The 18,520-nt window shown below is 35.5% G+C and overlaps 1 protein-coding gene across 5 annotated transcripts in view; it reads right to left on the reverse strand.

Moving 5' to 3' along the window:
- The window catches only part of ARHGAP15 (Rho GTPase activating protein 15), a 619,196-nt gene that overhangs the window by 554,323 nt on the left and 46,353 nt on the right, over positions 1-18,520 (reverse strand). The window contains exon 1 of one of the 5 annotated variants that reach the window (XM_021076336.1): positions 3,263-6,419. The exons of the other annotated variants lie outside the window; for them this stretch is intronic. Coding sequence (XP_020931995.1) covers positions 3,263-3,409 — 147 coding nt within the window. The 5' untranslated portion in view covers positions 3,410-6,419. Of the gene's footprint in view, positions 1-3,262; positions 6,420-18,520 lie in introns of those variants that run through there. 5 annotated transcript variants of the gene reach the window in all.

Below are 18,520 nucleotides of genomic sequence, written 5' to 3' on the forward strand. Positions count from 1 at the left end.
CCACGGCATATGGAGGTTCCCAGGCTAGGGGTCTAATCGAGCTGTAGCCCCCGGCCTACGCCAGAACCACAGCAACTTGGGAATGGAGCCGCGTCTTCAACCTACACCATAGCTCATGGCAACGCCGGATCCTAAACCCAGTGAGCAAGGCCAGGGATCGAACCCACAACATCATGGTTCCTAGTAAGATTCGTTAACCACTGAGCCATGATGGGAACTCCTATGTATTAATTTTTAGTTTACTTTTTTTCTTTATAGGTTCATCTGTATTTAGCCATGAATTTCCAAATTGATATAGTGAGAAAATAAGGGCCAGATAGATCCAGAAACATTTTATTTCACTCATAATACTACTAATGACATTAGATCTAAGGTATTGGATAATTCATTAGAGCCATAGCTAAAGTTACTACCATTAGCAGATAAAATAACTATTCATCCTTTTTACTCTCCATAACAGAGATACTTCCCCTGTTGATGTAAACAAAAGGGAAAAGGGTTTAGAGAGTAGATTAAGGAATTATAGATGGGTATCTAAAACACCTGGAGCAAACTGGTATTTTTCTCTGCAACTGCAAGCCATATGTTATCTTTTAAATAAAAAGATTCAAGACAATGGAAAAAAATACCAAGAAAATCATCTCACAAACACCTTAGAACAAAGAGAAATAAAAAAAAAAATAGTTACTGAGGGTCTAAATTATTAAAATGGTCTACCTATTTTTAGCTAAATGAAACAAATCATTTCTAATCACCATTTGGCTACATGGCAGAAATGACCTATATCTAAATTCATGATGTTTAACTGTCTGGAAATTTTCAACAAATTAGAATCAGGCTTTATTTTTAGTCTCAAATATAAGCCTCTTTCACTGCCCAAGAAGGGTTTAAGTTGAAATATCAAGTTTACTTCCTACTTGTTCAGATGGATGTTCAATCACTAAAGAGGAAATTCTCTTCTTTGGAAAGCTCTAATCTATTATATATCAAGTTTGATACATGATTTGTAAAGTTTGACAAAGGTATTTACCCACAGATTTCTATAGTCTTTTGATACTTTTCCCTATATATCATTATTTCTTATTGCAAAGACAGAAATATACTATCTTGCTGAAAATGCTCTGCCTATGTGGAAAGGTTGCTTCGCTTCTAAAAGCATTGTGGGAGATAGAGCTTTTAATAACTATGACATTCTTTCAAGAATTAACAGAATTTTGGTCAAATATTTAAAACACATATATGAATGCCCTTGGCATCTTCAGTGAATATCTAATTATTGCATCTTTGCAGTTTCCTTTCTTCAGTTATTCTTTGAGGTTTTCATAGACCCCAAACTCACCTTCTGCTGCCGAAAAAGCAGATTTAGTAGTGAAGGTTAATCCAACTCAGCAGGATTGAAGGATGGCACTTTTCCTTGGTCGTAAGTATGTTGGCTCAGGCCAGACAGCTGTTAGGACATTCTCCTCTGGGAATCGTGCCCTCAACACCCACCGTTGATGCACATACATGGTCTACTGGCTGCCGACTTCTATGCCCATCTGCTCAAATGGCATAGTGCCCACTCACAAGTTGGCTGGATCCTTGCCCTTAGTGTGTAGGTGCCAGGCAATGATGGGTTTAGATGGGCAGCCTGCATAATACTACAAGTGACATTTTTTTTTCATTCTCTCTCTCTCCAATATCTGTCTTCTGTGCCTTCTTTGAAAAAGAAACATGTTTCTTTACCTTTGCTTATACCTGTGGACACCAGTCTTTTACAGGTAGATATACAAATGCACTCAACCTGCTACCAACAGTAAGATGAAAGGGAAGAATCCACAGAGCCCCAAATGACAAGTTCTAACACTGAAATGGGTTGGATTGTGAAAATATCGACCACCTGGAGTCTGTCAGAAGAAATTTAGCAAGGGTGTAAGTACGGCAGATCTCTCACAGATAGCAATGGCACCAGGAAAAGCTTAAGTTACAGCACTTTTTGTCTGTCGCAGCTCCAGCACAAATCACTTGCCTTGCATTGAAAAGGCACACACAACAGCAAACGAAATAAATCAGGCAAAAAGAACAAGCTTAATGGGAACACAATTTATATGCTCAATGGGGGCAAGGGTGCAGGCTATGATATTCAGACCTCAGAAATAACCCTGACTGGAGGTCCTAATAGAGAGAAAAAGAAACAGAAATAGCATCTCTTCCAATCTAGAGCAAACCCGTGGAGAGGAATAGATTGGCATAGGAGGTTGTGACTTTAATGATCCAAAGCATATGAATGCTTGTTAGCAGACAGCAGACAGACATAAGTAAGAACAACAGTAATGGTTGCATCTGCAGCCTGGCCTATGGCACTCAAACCATTCAGGCAGCATTGGAGAGCAGTGCCGGAAGGTATGTTAAAGCCTTGCTTTCCTTGTGTGTTTATTTAATGGTGATTGAATTCAGAGTGTTGTCAGTCTGCCTTGCAGAATGGCTATTCAATGTGTAGGCATGATCTTTCTCCCTGAATATGCTCCGTTGAGTCAGTTAGTTATGTGTGACTACTTGCTCTGTCCTAGTCTTTATACAGTGCCAAAATCCTCGAGTCCAAGTTCCAAAGGAACAGGGCCTAAAAACTTTTGGCTCAAGAATCAAATTAGGTTTCTCTGCTTCTCTAGCCAGAAATGCATAAATACCCAATGGCCAAAACCAAAGAATTTGACATTGTGGAATGAATAGAGCTGTCATATACCACTAAAGTGTGGAAATATCTAGTGTTTGAAGTCAGGACTAGTTCAACATCTTCAGTAATCAGAACAGACTTCTTTGGACACCTTCATGGATTAGTCTGGCTTTTGGTTGGAATGTTTCTGGCAAGCTTCAGACTTCAGATATCAGAAATGCAAGAACATACGGTTTATAAGAGAAAATCTGCCATTTTCTCCTACCAAAAAAAAAAAAATTCTCAAAGGCAGCACATTTTCATAAAAGACAAATCCTTCATCCTTTTCCTGACTGACCTTCAATATATACTTAAAAGAGAACTAGTCAAAAGAAGAGGTAAGTTTGTATATTTAGAAAAACTATTTCTGAGAAACTGAATTTTGAAGTTTCTGGTGAAAATAGACAAAGAATGAGTATAATCATCCAAAAGTTCTCAAACTGATTGCTATGGTCTGTCAGAACTCCCAGAATAAATCGTTTTCCTCGTGACTTATCACACATAAGTACATAACAGTAAGAATTGCATTACTAACTTTTTGTTTTTGTTTTGTTTTGTTTTTGGCCGTACCTGTGGCATGTGGAAGTTCCCAAGCCAGGAATTGAGTCCGAGCCACAGCTGCGGCAATGCTGGATCCTTAACCCACTGCGCCAGGCCAGGGATCAAATCCACGCTACTGCAGAGACAAAGTCCCGAATCCTTAACCCACTGTGCCATTATGGGAACTTCACTACTAACTTTTTGAAAATGAAAAACAGCAGAGGTCCTGTCCTGGGACTCTTAACCATATTTTACTCATCTTTAAATCACTTGACTTTAGTATAGTGTGAAGTACGTATGATGGAATTGGTTACTTCAAACTTTATATTGCATCTTCTTATACATGTGACCTAGTCTTCATTGAATTCACCAAGACCTTCAATAGCCTGTAATGTCTCACTCTATGATACCTTGTTTTAAATATATTCATCATTCTTTCCAAAATGTGGACTGTCAGTAGTCATTTCCAGATTAAGTTCCATAATTTCTCATGGGAGATTTGACATCTATCCTCCCTGAAGTAGGGCTGAATTTTCAAAATGATCTCCACATGAGTCTACAATTGAAGTAAATGACACTGTTAGATAATAGTTCCCTGATCTATGTAGTATATATAATGCTTGGGGCATTTTTCACTAACCTCTTCCAAGTTAGTGAAAAATCTGTGAAGATAAGTAAATAGTAGATATAGGTAGATATAGATTTAGGTAGGTATATTTCTATTTTTAAATAGCATTACACAATTATGTAAATAATTATTTTGGACACTTCTTTAGTCTATTATCACCTACTCTCTGGCAAATTGTTTTACCTCTTGGTATCTCTATTTCCTCAAATGTAAAATACACATGTATAATCTTCCCTATACCAATTATATAACTCCTCTTCCATCAGTCCTTCTAATAAATGGGTAAATATATTCTAATTAAATATATAATCAACATTAAGCCAATATACTTTTAAAATCTTCAATGCTTCTAAAAACTGTTTTAAAATGATTTATTTATTTATCTTAAGAAACTCCAACTATTTATTCTAGAATACTTTGAAAGCATTTTATTAGAAAAACATTTAAATACTCAAGAAATGGAATTATACTGGACATGCACACGAGGTGGGATTCTTGGGGTTTTATAACTCTGCCTACCACAATCCCAACTCTGGCCCTCAACACATCATGTCCCTCCTACAAGCAAAATAAGTCATCCCCTTCCATGACTCCAAAGAGTCTGATTTCATTACAGCATCAACTCAAAGTCCAAAATCTCATCATACAAATCTAAATTTCATTATCTCACAAACTCAAAGACCAAAATCTAGTCAATTACATTCTGTTTTGAAATAAGTGGATCTTGACTGAGATAAATTATTAAGTGGCACAGGCAGGACTCAAATACAGATAATTTGGTTCTATAGCCAGTTGTGTTTAACAATACTGTGCACTATCCACAGTCTGAAGTAGTTGTGGTTTTTGCCCTCATTGCATAGATGATAAATTTAAGGCAAGTGGGGAAAGACTGAAAGTTAGTGAGGGCCAGAGGTTGTTGGTTAACTCCAGTTCATTTCATTTTAAAACCCCATGGATTTCAATTCCAAAGCTTTTAAATGCTGATCCCACTGTCTCTCAAAGTGATATACAACAAATGTTTGTTGCTTGTCCATCATATTGTACTGTTTGTAGATCAAGATATAGACTAATGTTTGTCACACTTCTACTCAATTATTTTATACCTAAATGACTATTCTATTTTATTATATTTCAAACAAGGATTTTTTATAGCTATCTTGAACAGAATCTAAGAGGAAATAATGATAACAATTTTTTAGAAATCAGGAACCTGAATAGACTAAAGGTATATATACTTTATTAGAGTATCCACTGAAAATTAGTGCTGTTTATTTGTATTTGATGTATCCTGGAACTGGAAAATGACTATCTTTCTGTCCTAGACATTATACTTGAAGTAAAGTTTCCAGAGTGGATTTTTAATTGAAAGTGTGGATTTTACCATGCTTCTTAATCTCCCCTGTGTACTAAAATCAGAGTAAAAAAGAACAAAAAGATATTCATAGAGAATTAAAATGTGAGCAAAAATCAATAATACAGCTCAAAAAATTTTGGAATATAAACAGTGTATGAAATCATTGTAATCACTTTATAAAATGAAGAAGCTACAACCTCAGTGTTTGCATCAGTGGAAGATGACAAAAAAGTTAATAAGTCACACCCTCCTCACAGAACCTCCAAGAGGCTCATCACTTGGAAGCACCAAGTACCATACAAGACAAGGTTGAGACAGCATACAATAGCCATCGTTAAGAAAAGCTGGACTCCAAGGCCCACTCATTCACTGCACTCATTTATTCACAGCCAGGAGACCACTCCCAGAACTTCATGACACAGACATTAAACCTGGTAGCTTCTGGAGCCTTGTCTCAGGATTACCCGACATTGCAGAAGGAAGAGAGGAGAGCAGGACTATAAACCAGTGAATTAAAGCCTACCTACTAAGCAAATGGACCCTCATCTTCCATTTTCAACCTTTCCCCCAGAAACGCCAGTGGCAAAAATGTATCCCATCATCCAGACCTAAGCAGTCTACTCTAGAAGACTGACTTATTCTAATGTCCTTCAGATACTAGAACTTGGATATCCTCAATGAAAAGCCTGCATCAGCATGTTCTATAGAGAAGCTTGGCAGTCAATAAGCCCAGCATGCCAACCACAAAAGACACATATTAGTGCCTCTTTTTAAAACCAAATAAGTAATAAGTTAAAAGAAATTACTTACTATATGATATATAACACTGTGTTATATATAACACACATAGATAACACATTATATAAACTAACATTTTATATAAGTACAATCATTACATTCTATATAATAAATTATACTCATTATATTTTTTATTTATGGGGACCAAATATTTATACTATGTTCTAGGTGCTGAATAAAATAATCTCTTCTCGAATGAAGTTAAATTCTTTGGGGAAAGTCCCAAAATGACATAGGAATATTAAAATAAGCAAACACAAAAAGGAACCCAAAATAAGGAGAAATAATACCAACAGAAGAAAAAATTTTAAAATACTATTAGTAATATTATCAAAACATAAGAAAATATATAGGATTCATAAAAACAGGAACAATATTAATAAAGAATGGCATCTGTAAATTAAAATGTAAATAAATATATCAATATAAGTTTTGTAGCATAAGAATAATAAATATGTCAGGAGTAGAAAAACAACAAACTGAATCATAAAAAAGAAGAAATAAGAAAATAATCTAGAAGTTTAACATCTGCGTTACAGAAAATCTCAAAAGGAGAAAAATAAATTTTTAAATGCACAGGAAGAAATTTTAAAATAAAGTACAAGAAAATATCCCAGAAGTTTATGACATGAGCCTTATGGCTGAAAGAGCATACTAAATGTCCAATGTAATAAATTAATAGGTAAGGCATGCAATTATAGAACACTAGAAATAGAAAGAGTGAAAGGTCACATACTAAAGGTTGGGAATCAGAATGGTTGGACTCTTCTAAAACTGACTGGAGGATGGAAGAAAGCTTTCACAATTCAAGAAGAAAATACGGTCAACCTAGAATTATGTAACTTGTTAAACTATCAATCAAAAGACAGAATTTAATAAAGACATCCCAAAATAAAAAAGCACTCAAAGCATTTGCTTCTACTACATTCTTGTTGGGAAACTCCTGAGGAAAATACACCAGGAAAATGAAGGATTTGGTCAGGAATAAGAGGATGTTAAATAAGGCCTAAAGACAGGAATTTGGCAAAGGGGGGAGTCACATGTTCACAGATGGGTCAGGCCAACAGTCCAAATTGAAGTAAGGAGATGGAAAGCAATAGAAAGAAAAAATGTTTTTAAATGGGGGAAGACAATATATTATTTAATCTTTCAGTGTTTGAGAAAAAGACTGATAGGAGTTTGACAGCTTTGCTGGCATCTTTGGGTAAATTAGCTATGGGTATGACAAAACATAAGTAAATTAAACTAAAGTTATTATTAACTCCATGAAAGAAAGTTGACTACAAAAGGAATGATAATTATAAAATAATTATTGGATCAACTAGAAATACTTAGAAAATCACAATAATGCCAACTAGCGTTTGAAACAAAAATTGCGACAGAACGATTATAGAAAGATTGAACGAAAGGAAGGTGTAGCATCTAAGAGTACTAATATTAAACTATCATAACAGAAAGTCATATATAATGCATTAAATAGGTAAATCAGGAAAAATCCATATTGCATATAGTGCTGGAAAACATGAAGGTTAATATAAAAAAGAACAGGAGTTCCCATCATGGCGCAGTGGTTAATGAATCTGACTAGGAACCATGAGGTTGCAGGTTCGATCCCTGACCTTGCTCAGTGGGTTAAGGATCCAGCATTGCCATGAGCTGTGGCGTAGGTCGCAGACTCAGCTCAGATCCCTCGTTGCTGTGGCTGTGGTGTAGGCCGGCGGCTACAGCTCCAATTAGACCCCTAGCCTGGGAACCTCCATTTGCCGCGTGTGTAGCACTAAAAAGACAAAAAAAAAAAAAAAAGAACAATATACCAAAAATCTAAAGCCGTTGAAGGTGGCGACCTCTAGCAAGTGGGATGGATGGAACTACTTTCTACACTAATATCCTAACTTCATGTATAACTCCAATAAAAAATAAACACTTACTACAAGTCATATCATAAAAAAATTAAAATTTTCCTGAAATAGTCTTGAAAGAGATAAAGAGAGTAGGTGATTCTCACACTGAAATGGATAAATGCCCAACCAGGAGTCTTAACAATCAATACACATCATGAAAAACTTCCACTTGCCTTGAATACAAGTTGAATACAAAAAGAATTATAAGTCTGGGTCAGCAAAAAACAACTAGAATAACTGTTACAAAAGCACGACCATGGTAGCAGTCAGTGGATTCAAGCCCCAAATTTACTATTAATCTATATGATTTAAGGCAAGTTATTTAATCTCTCGGTATCTGTTTCCTCATCTACAAAATAGATACTATAGCTGATACCAATAGTTATGGGATGATTAAATGGACTAACACTTCTAAAATGCATGCAAGAGCACCTGGTATGCAATAAGTACTAAATACCTGTTAGCTATTACTATTATCAAAAGAGCTCTTGAATTCTGAACCGTAACAGAGCCCTCCTAAAATGGTGGCATCCCTAGCCCTTGGATCTTCCTAGGGTTTATAATTGAAGTCTCACTCCCTAATGGACTTTATAAGGGCAGCAAGAGTCAGGGTCAAAGGAGGAGGCAAGGGGAAGTGGAGACCTTGGCCCCTCTCCTATTCCATCTGGCCTCATTCTTCTCCAGTGAAAGCATTTCACACAGACAAATGAGCCTTCCCAAAACAAATAGCCAAGGAATGAAATGATTATATTTGTAGTTAGTACCATATCTCCCCAAAAGCATTCATGCTATTACTTAAACAGATGTTTATCTTTCTGGACATTAAGTGGAAGAGACTGGGAAATAACCCCTTGGTTGTTATTAGTGGGTAAGGTGTCATTAGTTCCCTGATTCTAGGATGTCCATGGAAAGCTTTTCATGTTCCTGTTTTTTACAGAAACCTACAAAGAAAAAAGAAAACCTCTTCACTAGTCACCTACTTAAAACCTTTTTATTTTCAAATCAAGGGAAGCTGCCAAAATTATATTAATTTTTTAAAAATAACTCTCTCACTATGCTCCCTTTGGATGAATAAAGAGGGAGTCTAATTCTGAGCCCATTTTTTATCCTCCTTTGTGTGCCCACCACAATGCACAAGTTAGCTCATTAGTGCTCTCGGCAAGGGCCATCATTTTTAAATGATCAAAGTGTTTGTTTGGGGAGAAATCAGTCACATGGAGTAATCGTTCCCAAACTGTGATCTTGAACATTTAAGGGAGAATCCTCTGTGGTTCATTTAGGGGATATTTTAAGGGAAATGTGAAGGCTAATAAACTATACAACCAAGAGGGAATGTTTTGAAGATAAAGGGACATAGAATGGTCATTACATTGGATTGGAGACGGGGATTTGAAATCAGTGGCAGTTCAAAAATGAAGAATAAGAGCCTTAAATCAGGATATACAAAACAGGTGCAAACAAATCTAGCAATCAATGTTTTGGGTCATAAGCTAAAAGGAAGTTTTTATAATAAATGAATTTTGTAAAATAAACTCTTAAAATGAAAACTATATACATCTAAAGTTTAAAATAGAAAACTTTATTAACCTTTCAAAATATTTTTTCACAGTGCAAATATCAAATTTTTACTTTTTGTAAGTACAAATGATTTAAATAAAGATTGCTAAATTTTAATCATAAACAAAGAAAACATGTTTTTGTTCCTATTTCACATGCTCAAATTTCCCTGGTAATTTGTTGCTTTACCACTGATTTGATTTTCCTAATCCAGCCACAGTGAAAGACACACCCAAATCAGCATCAATAAAATATAAAACATTGAGAGTTATTCTTGAAATTCTGGCCACAAGCTCAACAGAAGCTTAATGGAAAAGTTCCTAAAGGAATGTAATGGGTTTAATTAAATTTATTTTACAGAAGTTTGGTGAGATTTTTTTTTCTCAGGGAACAGGACATATTGCACACAGCTATGGGAAATTAATTTGGGGTCACAGTTTAAATAAGAAAGAGCCCTTGTGGCTCATTGGAAGAACCCACTGGTATCCATTTGAGTTCAGTCCTTGGCCTCACTCTGTGGGTTAAGGATCCGGTGTTGCCATGAGCTGTGGTGTAGGTTGCAGACGCAGCTCAGATATGGCATTGCTATGGCTGTGGCGTAGGCCAGGAGCTGCAGCTCTGATTCCATCCCTAGCCTGGGAATGTCCATTTGCCTCAGGTGAGGCCCTAAAAAGGAAAAAGGAAATAAATAAATAAATAAATAAATAAATAAATAAATAAGGAAAGGAATAAGATGGTGGTTGAAAGGTTTGGTGAAGCAAATGAATTTGGGGTTGGAATTTTTTAATATATATCTTATAGCTTTCTTGTAACTTTAGGACAGAATACTCTTTCTTTTCATTTTATCAAACATAATTTAAAATTTCTGTTTAGGAGAGACCACTTTCATATGATTTATGAAGCTCTTCCAATGATACTGACAAAGGATTAATAGATATCCTACAATAGCAATTAATAATGGGAGTCTACAGTGCATAGCAAAGAAGGCAAAATGCATCCTAATGCATAAAACAAAAATATTTCTAGAGAAAAGATCTCAAAACTTATTAGACCGCCAAACACACCTGAAAGAAATACATTCATCAGTAACAACTCTTATTATTGCATTATAAGCATTGAGTAGCACTCTCAGGAGACATTGCAGAATCTTAAAGGTTACTGCAGTTTGGAAAAAACCTCCCATGTGATAATGACCTGTCCCTACCCTGATCATAAATGAAAAATCAATGAGAGAATCAAAAGTTTAAACCCAGGAAAATTTAGAAAGTGTTCAAAGTATATGAGCTTCTATCTGTGTCAGTATGTAAAAGTGGTGGGGCAAAGAAAGTTTGAATAGGGAGAAAGTAAATTAAAAAGAAAAGAAATATATTTTTTTATTTTAAGGCAGAGACTATATTCAGTTTGTCCTAGCAATCACAAGGTCAGTATAGTACTTGGTAAATGGCAGGCATGGAATAAATGTTGTTAAGTGGAATATTAAAGTATCAATAAAAATATTTTATTTCTCAAAATGATTTAATATAATTAGTGATTTTATAAAACCAGCAGTATTATACAATACACAAGAAATTATTATATCCCTTTGGAAGATAAGGAAATTGAGCTATAACTTAAAAGGGTATTTCTTGGATTATTTCTGTGAGCAAAATATTACAGAGTCCAGCACAGACCATGTAGGATTTCTATTATAATAAATAATATTTATGTTTTACTTGCATTCCAACATCATGTGATCTACAAAAAATCAGCCTCTTAAATTCGTATCATTGATTTCTAAACTGAGGCTCAGAGATATTAAGTAACTAGATATCAGATAGGATCCTATACTAATCCACAATGTTTCCTTGAGGCCATATAGAATAGAACCTGCCACTCTCTTTCCACTGGAGCATGCCATCCCAAATATAGATGAAAATATGGATAAATAAAATTGTCCTGCTTTATTCCAATCAAAGTCACCAGAGAGTATTTCCTAAGTAAGCAATACAACTAAGTATGTTTGTCCAGTTTGCCATCCCTCGATTGGCTACGCAGTGCTGTCCAATTTTTTGAGGTCATATTTATACAGATAGACCTTCATTTGGTGCTAAAGGCACTTGTCCTTCAGACTTTTGCCTCCCCAAGTATCTTGCCTTCTCTTCAGTGTACACAACCCTTCACCCTGTCGAATTCTATTCTTTGCAATTCAGCTCACATGATGTACTTCAAAATATAAGCCAACAGAGCAACAAGCTGCATCAGCGGCTGTGTCATTTCAGGTTACATGTTTCTGTCCTTTCTTCATGAGACTTGGGCTGCTGGAATGCTGACCTCCTTAGTTGCAGTGGACTGCCATGGGCTACTCATCAAAGAGAAGGAGAAAGCTCTGAAGAGCAAGGGCAATCACATGGGAGAAACTTCTGGCTTGTCTAATATTACATTCCTGTCTTTTATCTTGCTGTGCCAACTTGATGATTTATACAGACTACCTTTTCATGTGGATCCAACTTTAAACTTCAATTTAAGAACAATGTCTATTTCTTTTGCCTGCAGTAAACAAACTTATGACAGCATTTTAGCTTTTAAAAAAAAAAAAAAAAGACAATCCTGACAGAAATATATGGAGTGTTTTACACAATGTCCTGTTCTCATATTCACATTGGAACTGTGTGAATCTTTCAGTGCTATAGACTTTGAGTTCATGTGCTCCTATGTCTTATCTGATCCTTTTTTTTGGGATACTTCAATGTACTTGATTATTTTTTTCAAAGATATTTTTATATTAGTACAAAAAATTAGTCTTTTTAGTGTCCACTGAAATTGTTTCCACTTCCCTCGCTTTGATCCTACTTTGATCATTTGTTCCCTTTAGAGAGAAGAAATGGCTTAAATCTGAAAGAAAGCCTAAATCTCCATAATTCCACTAACATGGACCCATTTAAGATGATAATAAATCATTCTTTTGGTTATGAATTAATTATAATACCTGAAAACATTCTGCTGACTTTATCCTTTCTTTGCTTATCCTAGATTCTAGAAGACGAGCTCTGGTAATGGGCTCAGGATAGCTCCAGACCAGTCCTACAGGGGCAAGAATATGTCTGTCTTCTCTGTCCTGCTACCTTGAGAAGATGAATAGTCAGTGAGCCTCTGAAGACTTCAAGTTGGTGAATAACCACCCTGAATTTCTGATGCCAGTCAGGCCTAAATGTTGGGTCCAAATTTGAGAATTACTATGGCCCTAGCCAATCTTCTTTCCCTGTCTCTAGTATTGACTTAATCTATAATATTGATATCCCAGCCTTTGTACCTGATCTTCCCCAATGATAGAGAAGGCCTGTGCTGAACCATGCTTGGATGTTGAAGGGCTGCCTCCTCTGAGATCCTGCTCATTCATTTCCTGGGACTAGATTACATGCTTAGTATCCCTGCTGCCTAGTGGGGGCCTTGCTGCATATAGACAAATCTCTTATTCCAGAACATATCTCATTTAAATTCTTTGTGACCTTGTTTCTGACAAGTGCTTGAACCGCCTGGTAAATATGATTGCCTAAAATATCTCTGAGTTTCTTTCATCCTCAAACATTTGTCTTACCAGAAATAGTCTCTAAGAATATATTAATTCTTACCCTAGGAGAAAAGTTGCTCTGGTGAATGGCAAACAGAGAGGAGAGAAGGCCCTAAATGTTTATGAAGCTGTAGATGATACTGCAATAATTCAACATTCTCTTGTCTCTAAGTCCTCCCTCCAACCCCTCACCTATCTCAAACACACACACTCACAATACTCCTTAGAAAATGTTTGGTAGAGAAAGTGTAGAAAAGCATAGATTATCTAATACATAGATGAAATCTGCCTGGATTTTCTAAAACACACAGGGAGCTGGAAGCTTATATACACAATAGAAGGTGACCATCTCTAATTTCTTAATACAATCTGACTTTGTATATATATCACACTGGTTTCACAGGCTCCATTTAAAAGCAATTAATAGAGTACTCTTAGTTATTTGCTTGTTCAATTTTGGAGCCTGAAGGTTTTGGCACCTTGTGAATAATACAAGCTAGATTCTATTTCCTAAGATCTATGTTGAGTTCAGGAACCTATATTTTAAAAATCTCTGCCAGTGATTCTTGTGATCAGCCACACTTTGTAATCACTGCACTAGAGTATGGTGATAATTCCCCTGAGTATCCTGCTTAATTGCATGCATCTTAGCCTGGTAGGAGAAGAGCATTTCTTATTTCAAGTGAGCCTAAGACCCTACTTCCAGGATTTTTGTTTCCTTTTCTGGAGACTTCAAAATCATTGAAAAGAAAATAAACTGGTAATCTCAGGTTGTGAATGAAAGCAGTGCTGAGTAACACTGCAAGTAGAAAGCATTTTCCAAAATGAAAGAGCAAAAGCCAGGAAAGGGGAGCTATCCTTGTTCAAGGTCCTGAATGGATGTCTAGACTTGGCTTGCTCATGAGAATGGTAAAGATGAAAGTGTATGAAGATAATCCTGGAAATATGAGGAGCGGCAACTGGTAATGCCAACCAAATGAAGGGACTACTCCTTATTCCAGTGAGATTAAGCTAAAGCTGATGAATCCATTGTACCTACCTAGTTGACTATAAGCTATGATAAATTGCTAATAGCTAAATGGCAGGAAAAACTCCTGAATGACAGTACCATTTCCACCCTGGGATTTGCATCCTTATTTAGGGCTACATCTTTTCTCCATAACCTTCTTAGTAGCTATGTTACAAATTCTTACTCGCAGGTACAGAGAGTAAATGAGGCTATAGTTTAAAGCACTGATGCTCTTTTGAGGCATGCCTCTGCTTAACTTGGCCTGCTCAGACTCAGTGCATTTACAGCTAATTTAAGGTTATCAGATCTACTTTGCCCCATGTCCAAGCCCATTTAAATATAGCCACATGAAATTTGGAGCCCAATATAATATATCACTTGCTCCAAATATCTGGTTTTAAACTTGTGAATGATGATACACAAAGTTTGTATAGGATTGATACTAAAAGTTAGAAGTTCTGGTCACCAGCCTAAGAGTTTTTCCAAAATATAAATCATGATATTATTACTACTGTTAAATCCTCCAGCAATCCAAAGAACTCTAAAGTAGTTTTTTTTTTTTTTTTTTTTTTTTTGTAATCATAAACTATGGCAAGAACAGAGCACTGGCTTGCAAATAAGAGAAGGTAACAGTTACTGGAGTTTCACATGTGACAGTTGCCTTGTGCTTTGATCTCCAAGAGTTCAAGTAGTTCTAAATTGTGTTTCTATGTTACATTCTGCATCTCATCTCAGAAAATGAAGCTCAAAATTTATGAAGAATATACAGTATATCCACAATAATAGAAAAACTCAACAAAATATCAGAGAAAAATATCAGCCAAAAAATTTTGTTTGCAGGTATATAACTCCAAATTACTAAAATGTGCTTGACATAATGTAATGAATTCCACAATCTGGTCATCATAAACACTTATCAGTCCCTTTAGACAACATTTAGGCAATATCAGCTTGTGATAACTTTAAAATTTTAATGGGAACTTTCAAACTAATTGATAATTTCTCAACCTCATTTTTTTGCCACTCTAAGAGTAAATTAGTACTAAATAGAAATTTTATCCCTCAGTTGGGGTTCATAAATGCATAAAACTGAGTACTTTTTGGTAGTTCTCTTTGTAAAAACAACAGCTATCATTTTTAACATGTTTTTTCCTGAAAGTAATACAAAAACCCTTATTCTTTAAGAACTTAGAGTCTTAGGGAAGAGAATGACAATTAGATAGACAAGTACATTGCAGTATGATAAATCTTGGAATCCTACTTGAAGTAGGTTAGCCATTCTGCTATGCTCTGGAGCAGAGATTTAGTCTGCTTTCTTGGATGCCAGATTCTCGACTTTGATAAAGGGTCTCAAAAATTTTCAGAGGACTTTTACACTCTCAAAAAAAATTTTAGGTCCTTTAAAGACCTTAAAGCTTTGTCAATGTGAAATGTATACAGTAATATTTATCGCATTAGGAACTAAAACAGAAATTTAAAAAAAAATACCTATGTATTAATCAATTTATACACAGCATTAATAAATCATTTTCTATTAACATAAATAACATATACTTATGAAAATAAGCATTTTCCAAAACAAAGAAAAATGTAGTGAGAAAAGCATTTTCCAAAACAAAGACAAATTCAGTGAGAAGAGAGGATTGGTTTATATTTTTGTAAATATAAAGAGTATTTTAGAATTATTATGAAAATGGATTTGACCTCTGGGATCCCTTGAAAGACAAGGAACCCCCAGGAATCTCTAGATCACCCTTTGACCATCACTAATATATAATATTGCCTGTCAGATCTACGTGCACAGATATGGAATGAATGAGTAAATGAATATGCAATAGAAAGTAAAATGTAGAAAAGTGCAAAAGCCTTTTCCTGTTCTCAGATCTTACAGTGGATATTCTTTATGTTATCTATTCTGAATATTATCCCCTTTTGGTGGGCGTGAAGAAAGCCTTTCCTAATCCAATGAAATGATCTTGGTGGTACCCAAATTATAGCCTTGCTCTTAAGTCCTTGTATTTTAGGGCCCCAACCAACTTAACTAACCATTGGTCTAAGAATGGCTTCATGATCAAAACAAAGCCAATTAGAGTCTTTGCCCAAGATTTTTCTGGATCGAACTGACAGGGAAGGACTTTTTCTTTGACAATAGACCTCCTTATGCATGTGGACTGCCAGTTCTCATCTTATTCACTTTATTGAGGATGATTATCTATAGCAGGAGAAAAAGAAGCTAGTATTCAAAGGAGAAGGGGGCTGAGGTAGAGGATAGAGTATTTCTAAATTTTGATTATGTGGCAGATTTTGTTTTCCAAGGTGTTCACAAGATCTGCCATTCCATCACAACATGATGTTTATGCTTTTCTCATCTATATTCCTTTCTCTTAAATCACGGGGTCTGTAACTGGCACACACACAAAAAAGGTGACACTATATGACTTCCAAAACCAGTACATAAAAGGTTTTACAACTTCCTGTCCTCTTGAGACACTAACTCTTAGAACCTTGTCACTGTGCCATGAAGAAGCTGAAACAGGCCATGGAAAGCTCATGTGGAAGGATTTAGAGCCCTCCCTACCACACCCAACCCTCAGCTCCAGTTGGGCTCCCAGGAGATAGCAGCATTGATTTTCCAGCCATGTGAATAACCGTCTTGGAAGTAAATCTGAGTTGAGCTGCCCCAGGCAATGAAATGATTCTTCCCTACTGAGTCCCACCCAAAATGAAGATTTATAAGTTAAATAAATATTTGGTGATTATTAACTATGCAACAATAGATAACTGATACAGGCTATGAGGACACATTTTTTTCTAGTTAAACTGGTTTAAATTGGGTTTCTACATTTGCAACCAAAAGAACTGACCAGTAAAAGATAATTTTTATACAGATTTTCCTAGTTGTTAGTCGTTTTTCAGTAATATTAAGTAAGTACCTTCCCAAAGCCCAGAGTCATTTTTGGATATATATGACTATCCAATCATCTAGATATAATTACTTAAATATAGCTTGAATAATTGTTCAATACATTATTTTATTATTATTCAAGTAGATACCTGATTCTATGACTTGAATTCAACTTTTCCTTTTTCTTATTTTAAGTACATCTGCTGTTAGGTTGAATTTTCAAGATGACCATCTTTCATAGCCCTAGAGTTATTAGAGGTTTGCAGTAGTTAAAAAGGCCTCCCCAAAAATATTATATTGATTTCTAAGTTCAAGGAAGAAGTCTTAAGACTAAAAGAATCATAGTGACTTCTGAAGGTGACTGTAAAAAGTATTAGTCACCCCAAGATCTGTGGTTGAAAATAAAAGCGATTTTCCCTCCATCTATGCAAAAGCCTGCCCCATATCCATGGAGATATCAGAGCTTCCATTTTTTAGGCGTGTGTCTTCTAAGGGGAGAAACATCAGTGGAAGCAGGTCATTACCATGGGGACCTCTGCCAACCACAGGCCTTAAAATATATCAGGTAATTTTCTATCCCAGCATTCTCTCCTCCAGTCTTTCCTACCTGAATACCAGCCAATTACTTCCAACAGTCATTTCCTGTCCCAAAACTTAGCTTTTGATCTATGAAAGGCTTTAACTTACTATGTGGTTAATACATTTTCAAATTAGTCTTCTGTGAGTATTTTAACAGCATTGAGCACTGATAATACTTGTGCCCTTCCTCATTTCTTCCACTCGGGTCAGACTAGAGGCTTCCCAAGGCTCTCAGTTCATTGGTTTAGGGGCCCATGAGATGCATTAAAGAAATAATGATGCATAAAAATTCAGGCTTGATGTCTTTTAACCCCCTCTTGTTTTCTTTCTATATATGTATAAGTTCACCACTACAGAGTGTCCATTTTTAAATTATGCATCTGTGGGCTCCTAGGGAAAATTAATAGTCTACAATATGAAGTTGATTTAAAATTTGGATATGAAAAGTCTCCATAGTGTTGTTACTTTTTTAGCAGTGAAGTGAATAACGTTAATATGTCTAATTAATACCTAAAGAGGTTTTTTTCCCCATTTGATCAATTACAAAAAATTTTTAATATTTTTTCAGGATACATTGTTTGTATAAGAGCTTCATTATAGAGTCATTATTCTATGTTTTCCAGGAGGAGATGTGAATATGAAAGAACTATCAAGTAGTTCCTCTGTCCCTCCAGACATGGGAGAGACCCCCCCTGATTAATCTGTACCAATTCTCTCAACAAATAAATCAAATAGGCACTCCAAAGTGTTTCCTAATTTCTATCATTTTAACTGGATTTATAACATCTCAGTTCTTACAGAAATAAAATTAAAACATTGCGAAAATTTTAGAATATTAAAAATATTCATAGGAAAACAATCTTTGTGGGAACTGGAAAGCAAATAAAGTGTGCAGGGCTAAAAATACTCCACACAAACAAATACAAAAGGAGAGGATTTTCATTAAAAAAAAAAAAAAGTTTCTTGAAAGCACTCTGTTTGTTTTTTTTAATTGAAAGCTCTGTTAGTGT

The sequence above is a fragment of the Sus scrofa genome, chromosome 15 (genome assembly GCF_000003025.6).
Source record: "Sus scrofa isolate TJ Tabasco breed Duroc chromosome 15, Sscrofa11.1, whole genome shotgun sequence".
In the NCBI taxonomy this organism is placed as follows: domain Eukaryota; kingdom Metazoa; phylum Chordata; class Mammalia; order Artiodactyla; family Suidae; genus Sus; species Sus scrofa.